This window comes from Penicillium griseofulvum (assembly GCF_001561935.1).
Source record: "Penicillium griseofulvum strain PG3 chromosome Unknown contig_95, whole genome shotgun sequence".
NCBI lineage: Eukaryota > Fungi > Ascomycota > Eurotiomycetes > Eurotiales > Aspergillaceae > Penicillium > Penicillium griseofulvum.
This window is the reverse complement of record NW_024467454.1, coordinates 88,548-100,418: the sequence shown is the minus strand read 5'-3', so window position 1 is coordinate 100,418 and position 11,871 is coordinate 88,548. Positions and strand designations below refer to the sequence as shown.

Sequence of the window (11,871 nt, the reverse complement as noted above, 5' to 3'; positions counted from 1 at the left end):
TCCTGGCGTTTCCTCTAATGGAATTTCCCATTTACCCATGAGCGATTTTTGTTTCGTGAGAGTAAACCGGGTCTCGGATGCAACGCTATTTGAGTCTTACGGTCTCTCCAAGCAAGTGCTACTGTTTCATTCGATTTTAGCGGTAGTTCTTTTTGCCACAGCTCCAATGACAGATGTATTAGTGTTTTTATTCGATTTGTAGGAAACACCTCTCCCCGGAAGGCCGGGGAGAGGAGGATGTTCAGTGTAAGATTTCCTCTAGGCATTTAATTAGCTTTGAAAAGAAAGCCTACTGCTCCAAATGTGAAATGTCAATCTGGATTTCATATTGGGTAACTAAGATATATTTTAAAAGTAGCAACGGTGACCAAATTATGGATAATGTATATACTAGGCAAATAGACAGTGAGAAAAGGAAGAACATCGTGATGGACGGAATGTCAAAATCCACAGAAATAGACAACTCGCAGTCCGAAAATGCAATGCGCTTACGCCGAAGCCATAGAGTTAGCAATGAATGTAGCCAGCTCACTAGCCTTCTCGCCGCGAGTCATAGTGAAATGATTGGCATCCTCTATAACGGTAATGCCGCCAACATGCTTCGGCCCGACGAGGGTATCCCAACCATTCGGACCGAGGTCGGTGCGGTTGTTCAACAACCAGCACATCTCACGAGGGTCTGGACTACCATCTTCAGCTGGCGCAGGGCGAGCATCATCTGGCTTAGAGCAGACACCATCCTTGGCCCAGACCATGAAGGTCTTGGGCATCCTTTCAGTCAGCTTGGGGTCGTCATAGGGGAATGGAACCGCCTTGTAAGCATCCAGGGAGTCGATGAACGATAGGAAGTGAGGGAGGAGCCATTTCGGCGGAGGTGCCTTGCCCTCACCAAACAGTCCGATCGTATCGAAGAAGCTATACAAACGGCGAGGTAGCTTCTCAAGTCCAATGGGGAAAGGGGAGTCCAGAAGGAGCAGGCGCTCGACACGCTCGCCTTCCTCGAAAATCAATTGGCGCGCGGCGTCGTAGGCACAAATACCACCGGCGGACCAGCCACCGAAGTTGTATGGGCCAGTGGGCTGGCGGCGCCGAATCTCCGCAATATAAGGGGCTGTGATCTCGTCCAAGCTGAACTTGAGATTCTCAGGAGTGCGCATGTATGGGCAGTTCAGACCGTAGACACACACGTTGGGAGAAATTCCAGGGATTCCAGCATAGGAAGTAGCAGAGCCAGAGCCATCAGGGAACAAAAACAAACACTGAGTCGCTGTTTTCGGGTTTCCTTGTAGGAGGATTGAAGTCGCTGGCGGGTGCTTGGGGGCAGTGCTGGGAGCAACCACTGGGGCAACTTGAACGGGAATCTCTTCGGGGAGCCTGATTGGCTCCGCCGGAGCGGCCTTGGGCTTCAGATCCAGAGTAGTCTCGATGTCATCGAGTGTTTGGTTCTCAATGAAAAACTCTCCAGGGAGATCAAGGTCAATATCTTCACGGATCTTACCGAGAACTGTGAGCGACATCAATGAGTCTAGACCCATCTCACCAAGGTTTGCATCGCCACTAAGCTCCTCGGGTTCAACGCCGATTTCCTCGGCCAAAATTGCCGTAATCTGTCTCATACTATCATTTTGCTGACGCAATTCGTGAGTCATCGACTTCTCATTTGCAGGGGTTGGTAGGCCACTGGTGTTTGGAGAAGAGATGTCACTCTCTGAGGCGGACGAGGACATGTCACCTTCGCTGCTTGATATATCGGTACTTTCAGCAGAGCCCATTGAAGATAGGAGACCTTTGAAGTCTTTGACCGTTGGATTATCCACGAAGACAGATGATTCAAGATCGATTGCCATCTCCTCACGGTATCGCCCAGTGACAGTCAGTGATAGCAGAGAGTCGACTCCGTAATCAGCGAAGTTTAGATCATCAGTGAGTTCAGAAGCTGCAAGTCCGACCTCTTCGGCGAGGATTGCAAGAGCACGAGCAGCCAGATTTGGCTTTGTAGATTTCGGCGAAGGGGATGCCTTTTTGGGAGCGCTAGGCTTTGCCTTCTGGACATTGATGGGACCAGGAACACGCTTGGCGGCCGGCGCGGGTGCCGGGGATCCTCCACCGGGAGGAAGAGCCATGTCGAGGATCTTCCGTGCCAGAGCTTGGAACTATATTGCATTATGTTAGCGTTGCATTCGAGAAGACTGGAGCGACTGTTGAACATACCTTAACGCCACCATACACAGCAACTATGTCATCCCCCTCAAACATATAGACATCGCCTGCCCAGATAGAGTCTTTCCAGAGTTGCATCCTCACATAGGTGCGGTAAGTGACACTGGGATCGAACTTCTTCAAGCATCGCATCGAATCCCACCCATGATTGACGAACACTTGGTTCTTCGAGTCGGTGTTATCACTAGCATTCATAATGAAGCCGGACAAGTGACCGATGCTGTCAATCCAGAATGGATTGCGATGAAAGTTGCCCGGCGGGGCCTCGAACTTGACCAGGGCAGTAGCCTCGTGTTGCTCACTGTCGAGGATTACTTCCCGAATGGATTTGTAGTTTTCGTCATAATCAACCAGAGAAGCAAAGAGCTTGTAGACCATTCCTCGCTTCATTCGGTGGGCCTGGCCGGATATCGTGCTCTCTTGGAGATGCTCAATACTTCGCTTGATGAGGTAAGAGCTGCGCTTCCACTCGAGCTCGTAGGGAATAGGATCAAAGAACTTGATGTTGCAACTGGCGTGGTCAAGGATCTTCTTCCCCTCTGGAGTCACAGACCACACTTGCACCTTGGCACTCTCTTCGGCCCAGTTTGCGGTGGCTGAGACGCGGAATAGTTGCTTGCCTCCCTTTGCAATAAGTGGCTTAGGGACAACCACGTTGCAGATATCGAAGCCTCGATCTTTCCATTCGGGCTTGTAGTTTTGAACTAGATATTCTCCCAGTGTTTGTGCAATATCGGCGTACAAGGACTAAAATCTAATCAGCAAACAGGACGTTGAAGTAAGAAATTGGGAATGCATACCGATGGAGTAAGACAGGCACCGTTCACTTTGTGACCTGCAATGACCCGATTGAGCTCGGGATCAGCAATGTCATTCTCAATGACGATAAATGCCGACGAATTATCACCACTCGTCTCCAAAACTCTCTGGGCTGCCGATGACAAGAACACGGAGACTGGCGCAGCTTCAGCCACTGGTGCCGTTGTCGGTGCACCTTTGAGAAGACAGAAGTTATTAGTGTAGGGAATCCAGTAGTTTTTGAGGTCCCACTTATATGACGGAAGTGGGAGGACTTTGTGTCCAGCAGTGAAGTCCTGGTGATACTCCTTCCATCCGACCTCAACTCCGGCCAAATAAAGAACCGAACTAGCGTTTGACAAAACCTTCCATGTATCTTCCTGACGACGGAGAGAAGCAACAGTAGTTGCCTGGGAACCGAAAGTCGCCTTGACCATACCGGAGCAGACGGGATGAGAGCCAATCTCAACCCAAAGGGTCTTGTCGTTCATCAGGTTAGAGTGCCGGGTAGCTTCCAGAGCACCCAGGAAATTGACGGTCTCCCGGCAGTGGCGGGCGAGGTAGCTAGGGCCAAGCAGCTCGCTATTCGTCTCATTGATGACATCTCCAAGAAGGGCAGATACGAAGGGAATAGAGGGTGCATTGAAAGTGACACCCTTTCCAATCTCTGCTAGCCCCTCAAGAATAGGTTCCACTTGTGCTGAATGGAAAGCAAAAGGTACATTTAGCTTGGTTGCTTTAAACCCTTCATTGGTAAGAATTTGGGCAAGCTCGTCAATTTTCTCACATGCGCCACTGATAACAGTCTCGCTGGGCGCATTGATACAAGCCACCTCGGTAGCCTCATCAAGGAATTGCTTGACCTGTGCTACTGATGACTTGACAGCAAGCATAGCGTGGGTTCCGATTTTGATCTGCTCAGTGAGAAGTTGGGCGCGTCGTCCAGCGAGGTAGATAGTGTCACTAGTTGTCAACACACCAGCAGCATTGAGGGCGGCAAACTCGCCGAGGCTGTGGCCCATAACAAAGGTAGGGGTAACACCCAAAGACATCCAGTACTTGGTCAATGCCATCTGCAAACAGGTGGTACCGAGCTGGGTAACAACTGGGCTATGCTCTTCAATTGGCACACTTCCATCGATTAATGACACAATGGATGGGAAGCCCTGGCTTTGACCAATACAATCCAAGTGCTCGATGTGGGCGCGGAATTGCGAGCAGCTTTCAAACAATTGGCGTCCCATGCCTGTGTACTGAGCACCTTGTCCGGTGAAGACAAATCCGATTCCAGGTGGGTTGACAGGAGCTGGGCTGATGCTGTCTCGGTTGACGATAGGAGCCAATGCACTCCTCACTTCATCCAAAGTCGATCCTATGACAGCGACTCTGAAGGGATGGTGGATGCGCCTCGCCGTAGTTGTGTAAGACAGATTGGCAAGGAAGCTAGCCTCGTTGACATTGAACGAGTTCTTGTTTGTGTCGATGTACTGCACGAGTGCAGAGATGTTGTTCTTCAGCGCAGACTGAGACCGAGCAGAGACAATTACAGGATAGGTAGACCTGGGGTCTACTACGATATCCTCATTGAGCGGGCCATCTTCAATCATTAGAGCAGTGTTGCCACCGGCAGCAGAGAAATTGTTGACGAAAGCCTTTCGCTTGCCGCCATTTGGCCGGTTCCAAGGAGTAGGCTCAAAAGCAATGTGCACGTTGCGCTGAGGGAAGTCTGTTGGGAAGTTGTGGTTGATCTTGGTCTTGACGCCACAGTGAGGGGGAATCATGTTTTTCTGCATCATCATCAAGACTTTGATCAGAGCTGTCACACCAGAGGCCGACTCTCCGTGGCCAACGTTTGACTTTGCTGAACCGAGGTGAAGGGATTGAGTTGGCCCACGACGGTAGTCAGGAGCGAAGACATCGAGAACGGACTGCATCTCCACTGCATCACCTGCCTGGGTGCCAGTTCCATGCATCTCGATGTAGCTGACCTCTTTTGGATCGCTGTTGGACTCGTTGAGAAGCTTGTCAAAGATAAAAGACTGAGCCCCTACGTGAGGCCGAGTAATTGACACAGCCTCCGCTGAGTGGTTGGTGTAGGCTCCTCCAATGATACCATAAATCGGATCGTTGTCTGCCTGAGCATCCTCGAGTCTCTTCAACACAACGGAGCCAATTCCATCTGCTCTACAATAACCATCAGCACCATCATCAAATGTGGTGCAGTTTCCAGTCCTTGACAGGAAATGTCCACGATCAAGACCAGCATGGTTGTCAGGATTTGTCAGGATATTGACGCCGCCAGCCACGGCAGAATCGCTTTCATTCCTCCACAAGGAATTACAGGCGACATGAATTGCCGCAAGACTTGACGAGCAAGCTGTATCCACGCTGACACTTGGACCGCTGAACTTGAAATAGTAATTGATGCGACCGGGAGTGAAAGCACGGTTACCACCAGGGATGAAGTAGGTATCAATATCCTGCCCACTATTGACCTCACGGTAGTCATCACTGGTCATTCCATAGAAGACACCCACGCGATTTTTCTGCGTGGAGGGAGTGCTATCAGGGATAAAGCCTGCCATCTCCAAAGCCTCGTAAGCAGTAAGAAGTGCCAGACGCTGAGCAGGGTCTGCTTGAAGGGCTTCGCGGGGAGACATATTAAAGAACCGAGGATCAAACATTCCGGCGTCGTTATACCAGCATCCATATTCAACTTGGCTGGTATTTCTTCTCTTTCCTTCCGCGTCGACGTGAGCCTTGACATCCCATCGCTCTGGGGGGACTTCGCGGTGGACGTCCAATCCTTTTTTCAAAAGATCCCAGAATGCTTCGGTGTCAGGCGCCTCCGGGAATCTTCCGGAAAGACCAATTATTGCAATCTTGGACTGCTCGGCACGGCCGGTGCGGTTATCTCCCGCGGAGTCCTTTTGAACATCGCCAATTGTGCTATCCACCTCGACGTTGGAGATTCCAGTCTTTTTCAATGCGTTGAATAGACTCTGTGCTGCGTTGCTGGAAATAGGGAACAGAGTGCATGTTTTGGCGAATTGCAAGGTCGACTGGCAAGATTCGATGACTTTGTCCCAGCAGAGCTGTCGTTGCAGAATCTCTTGAAGAGAGAACCTCAAGAGCTCCTCAAGGCTTTCAGCCTGGAATTCCTTGCCTGTTTCACTTGACAGTACAGGGATCTGAGGCACGTAGTTCATCAACTGTTCAATAGGCCAAGATTCCATGATTCGGTTAATATCCCTGTCATCATACAGGTGCGAGGCATGATAAGGGCCGTGGATTGGTACTCTTGTAGGCTTGTGCTCTTTCGAGAGACTATCCTCAATGAAACGCCCTAGGAAGGTCGGGGGACCGCTAACTGTCAATCCATTGGGACTGACTGCGCTAATATAGGGCTGGGAAACGCGGGGCAAAGCCTTCAGGATATTAACAACCACCCTATTTTACTTGCACCAATTTGGGGAAAGAGACTTACATTTTTCTTCGCGTACTGCTGAATCAAATCCTGAGCCTCAGGTTCGCGCATGCCATGAATAAGTACAGACCAGCTTGATGTTGCCGATTTGCTTGATTCTATGAGCTCTTGTACTTTCAAAACACACATGCCGAGCCTCAAGGCAACAACCACAGTTTCAATGGCAGCCGGGATAAGCTCTCCGACAGTTTTCGAGGAGCTCACGGCCGCAGACGCGAGTTGACCGGTGCAAAGACCAATGATGCAGCTCTTATCTCCCGACGGGTAGGCATGGCCCAAATCGCCGTAGTAGCTATCAGATTTTGTCAGCAAATCTCATACCAAACATTGTTTAATATCAAAAGGAATATTCTTACTGGATGAAACATCCCAATTGGTAAATTGTCGTCAATGCGCTCTCCAAAGCAGGATTCGGTCCGGACTCTTTGAACCTCGCGAGAAGATCAACAATGCTAGTAAATCTAGGGAACACCTGACGCTCCGATGGTGGAAGTGAAGTAATTTCCTTGCGCAACGCATAGTATGTCTTTTGGAAAAATGCTCCAACAAGCGAGTCGTTTTTTGCATGCAACAGACGGCGAAGACCCGAGTCGAAATCCGCAGTCTGGTCTCCGAAGAGATACACCTGACTGGGGCCTTCCATAATCTGCCAGATGACAAATAAAAGCTTCAAAAATAGCTAGGGAAGGAAGAAAAATTTAGGAACCAGCGCAAATTGACGGATATGATACTTTATAGAGGATGTGACGGAAGGATTTTTTTAATATAGTGGGTCAGTAAAAGATTGACATAGACTACATTTCTATTGTCTTGGCTGTATCGAAATGGGAAGTGCAGGAGTTTGGGTCTCAGATCTTTTCTTGTGAATCAGGTTTATATGGTATGGTACTCCCGGTCCAAAGAATGGGGAATGTACGATCCGGGCGGCATATGCACTAGCGTTCGGCATATGTCCTTTGTTTTCGTACTTCTGGTATTTACGCCCTACACTATACTAATGGCACCGTTACTACAGTGGACTCCATAATTATTCCAAGAGTATGATATCGTCCTGGGAAGAGTCTGGTCGGGGATGGGCTGGACCGAACTGAAAGCTCCATTCCCTGGATAGTTCAATTGGATCCTGGTTTATGAGATGAAATTATTAAAGACACCGGCAAGCTGATTATAGTTCATAGATGCCGAAGTGCTGTTTGCGGACAAAACTAGCAATTACTCCAGAAATCAAGCTTTCGAATAGATATTATAACCGACCGATCCGTGAAAAGCCGGTCAGAGTCTAGTGGAGTCATACACAATAGACCCCTTTGGGAGGGAAAATTACAATAAACCTGCAATTAAACAGACGATGTCGCTGCATTCGGAAGGTTACAGTCCTCAGTATTCATACATCACGTGACATGGTTTGCCCTACTTGGACATTTCCCAGCTTCCTAGACCAGAACTTTTCAAATAATACATAAAGGTCATCCATAACATAAATTTATCAAGATGTAGAATGGAGTAAAGGAATTATGAAAATAACCTGCGTGTGCTTTTTTTAATTTAGTATGAAGGTGTAGACCATCTGAAGGCATCATCGTAATGATTCCCATACGTCATGACTCCAGCTTCACAGAACATACTTCCGAGACATCAGGATGGTAGCAGTCTAGGAGACTCTCTTCGCATTTTTACGGTCACGTCTGGGCGATCAATAAGATATTGCAAAGCTTATTTTCCTTTTTAGGTGGAATGGTATTTTCTTGTACAAAGGAACACTTCAATACTTGTGATATCAACCACTCGATTGGTAAGATGGAATAACAATCAATAAATATCACTCACGTGGCTCATGGGATGATCACCCCATGGCGACCCGGATTGTTGAAACGAACGATGGGTCGAGTGGACCCGGCTCATTCAGACCAAGCTCCCACATGTGCACGATAAATGGCTGCAAACAGACTATTTTACGACAAAAAGAGAGAAATAATATGAAGAAATGAGTGAAGAAATGAGATAAAACAGTGTGATCTCCTAGCCATTATGGCTGGTGTTTCTATGTATGGACAGATAAAAAAGCAGGTGCAAATATTAGTACAAAATGATATAGAACGCACGAGTCATTAATTAACCAGAATCCAAAGGCCTCATATCAACCATCAATGATAGCCACATTCTCATACTGAAGCTCATATTGTCGGGCGGGAAACAACCCCAGACATGGCCTCTACAGCTCTATATATCCTTGCCCTCGTAGATTACCATGGGTATGATGTCGTGAATGGGACTTCCCGTTGCCCGAGCAACATGTCGACTATCAAGTCTGCCGCTGACCCTACCGATGAGGCTGTCGGGGGCGGGGGGTCTGGTCCTCACCTTTAGGGACTCGAGGCCACGCATCTATGCCATCGAGGAGAGCAACAGCCATTCCATTAGCCATGTGAGTATGGATATGGCAGTGGAAGAGGAAGGGTCCAGGGTTGACAACCTGGTACCGCACAATCATCCATGTTGGTCCCTTAGGGCCAATGGTGACGAAAGTATCTCTCATTTGGGGGTTTTCCAGTTGGAAGAGGTCAGGGCGCGCGGCATAAGCTTCTTCGGTGCTGGACCAATTGAAAATTCCAGGACCAACTCCAAGAATGAAACCCTTATTGGAGTGCTTGTGCATTACATGAGGGGCCTGGATAGCAGGGCTGTTCGGCATTTCGCCCAACTGAAGCAATAAATCGACCCAGGTTCCATTCTTGGTTTGGATTGTAACTTGAGGCTCCAGGTTGTTCTTTGCGTTGATGTCATAAAGAATCGGACTGTCCCAGTTGGCCATCATGTCGTACAAGCCACTGCCTGAAGTAGTCCATGTGTAAGAGGAGCCCAAACGGCCAAGGGTGAGGTTGACAAGCTGATCAGCGGCCTTAGGGATAGTGACAGCAGGGTAATTCTTGATTGCCTTATTTTGCAGGGCACGGACGGAGGCGGACGTGTTTCTTCCGCCGTAGTCCACATAAGGCAGAGAGGGAGTGGTGTCTTGAGAGCCCTTGTATTTCATTGTAGCAAAGCCAGAAATGACCTGATCGGCCTGGGTGTCTGGAACACGAATACTGTATTCCTTCCAAGGCTTGTCGAGCTTGATCATCGCAGCGTAGCGCTCGCCACTGTAGATGTTAACACTCTCAGCAAGCTGAGGCTCGATGTAGCTACCATCAACCTCATAGATATACATGGGGTGTTCATCAATAGAAAACATAAGAGCCTTGATTGACGCCGCACTGATAAACTTGAGACTGACCCAGCCGGTATTGGGATCAACTTCAATAGTCTCGTGCAAACCAGTGGTAGGAGTACAACCCGAATTTAGTCCAGCTGGAAGCTTGTTTTCATAGGTTGGAGGGAAGTCGCCCTGTGTCTCATAGATATTGGGAAGGCATCTAGGATGAAGTTAGCTACGGGAGTCCTGATTCAGCGCTCAGTTATATCTTACCCCTTGTCAGTCAGAGGCTTATTGTCAATCAAAGTCTCCAAATAAGGAAGTTCCACGCTGGAGATCTTTTCGGCTCCTGGGCAGTATACTGCTCCGCGGCCGTTAATGAGAACACTGTCAGAACAGCTGGAAGTTGTTAGCACATTCTTACATAAATCTGAACAATATCGCAACTTACGTGAGGCCCAGCCGGCTGTCTTCCATTGCTTTTTGGTACTCCGATGAGGTCAAATGGTCCCAATCAGAGAGTATGACAAGGTGAGGATTCTTCTCTGCATTTTTCATTGCTTCAATATCCTGTGCATTATTTGAGATAAGATGGAAAGGTTGAGGTACATCCGGACCAGGACTGTATGTGTTAGCATTTCGTGTATTGAACCAAATCAGAATCATATATCTTACTTGATCCAAATGGCCCCATAGAGACCATCTGACATGTCGCCCCGAGCATGAGCATGATACCAGTAAGTACCGTACTGGGTTGCGGTCCAACGGTATGTCCAGCTATGTCCCGGCTGAATAGGCTTTTGGGTAAGACCCGGCACACCGTCAGACCATGGAGTATTCAGCTGCTCGATGCCGTGGAAGTGAATGGTGGTATTGAAAGGCATGTGGTTGTGTACAACGAACTATGGGCAATTAGTAAGCTTTGACTTTTCTCCATAATATCCTCTTTGATAAAGCCCACCTCGACGTCATCACCCTGATCTATGCGCAGTTCGGGGCCGGGGAACTGATCGTTCATGAAGATCATCTCGCGCAGGTTGCCATCGGGCGCACCTTTTTGCCAGGTCAGGTCCAGGTCAAAGTGAACCTGCCTAGCCCATGCTAGATGCACAAGCCCAGCGGCAGCCAAGGCGGCGAAGGCCTTCAAAGGTACCATTGTAATGAACCTATTGGTATCGATGATTATATCAATATATTAGACGTAGCTTCGGGTTTGGCCCAATACCCTTGATTGTGAGGAAATAGGTAATTTTTGATTATCAAACTCCCAGTGGTAAGGGTTGGCTCTGTGTCAACAGGAGAGTATTTGAATGACTCGCATTGTGATTACATATGGAATCCGTCTCCCCATATTCCCAGGGCTGGCCGCATAGAGAAGCATTTGATGCCTGCAAACATGTTTGCATTTTTGACAAATTAGAGAGGTAGGCTTGTGGTTGTCAAATTTGCATAGTCTGGTAAAGATTAGGGAATGTTGAGGTGGCTGGGATAATTTTTGCTTCAAACAACTTTCCGTTTCGGGGTGAGTTGACCCGGCTGACAGGCTCTCGGAGAATTAACCGAACCCGAACAATGTCTTCAGAAGCCTGGTTACTGGGGTTCATGTAGTAGGTAGGTGAGGGTCCAAGATTATGTAAGGGAGTTGACGATCCATCCGGAAAAGTAAGCTGTTTGTGTGTGGCTGGAGATTCCGTAGCCATAGCGAGAATGTGGCAATTTCTCGATCCGGCAGCCTAGTGTGAAATAGCATTAGCTGTCTAATTATATACATAGTTACTCAAGTGGTATATCGTAAATTATCTAATAGCTCACATTGCTTCTAAAATTAGTTTGTCTTTTCTTGTTGTCTCTACAACATAAGAGGTTCGAGAGGCTTTGTGGAGTAGTTGTGAAACAAGGAATGGATGAGAGGGTTTATGCAAAAGCTCTTTGGGATATAATACGTAGATTGAACTACATAACTTCAAGTCGAAAAATCGCTAATACGAGGTTTTGTCTAGTCCCACGGCGCAACGAAAAATTTAAAGACAATAAATATTTAGATATATAAATACAATATTGCTGATATATATCACCAGTTGTGCGAGATTCGGACATCCAAGTCATCGAGATCTCTTTCTAATATAATTCGATACTAGGTGAAACATCTCTACAGGGTAGTAAAATTAGACTC

The 11,871-nt window shown here is 48.0% G+C and overlaps 2 protein-coding genes across 2 annotated transcripts; both read right to left on the bottom strand.

The window, feature by feature from the left end:
- Positions 1 to 488: 488 nt before the first annotated feature.
- Positions 489 to 7,148, bottom strand: pksP (polyketide synthase alb1; the record flags this gene model as incomplete). Its single annotated transcript, XM_040793278.1, has 5 exons — positions 489 to 2,153; positions 2,212 to 2,967; positions 3,021 to 6,446; positions 6,506 to 6,797; positions 6,862 to 7,148. The coding sequence occupies 5 exons, from the start codon at positions 7,146 to 7,148 to the stop codon at positions 489 to 491; spliced, it is 6,426 nt and encodes a 2,141-aa protein (XP_040648133.1).
- A 1,677-nt stretch (positions 7,149 to 8,825) lies between these two features.
- On the bottom strand, positions 8,826 to 10,854 carry abr2 (laccase abr2; the record flags this gene model as incomplete). The annotated part of the gene is made up of 5 exons (XM_040793277.1): positions 8,826 to 9,918; positions 9,972 to 10,097; positions 10,150 to 10,320; positions 10,374 to 10,600; positions 10,660 to 10,854. 5 exons carry the CDS (start codon positions 10,852 to 10,854, stop codon positions 8,826 to 8,828), a joined length of 1,812 nt encoding a protein of 603 aa, XP_040648132.1.
- Positions 10,855 to 11,871: the final 1,017 nt, after the last annotated feature.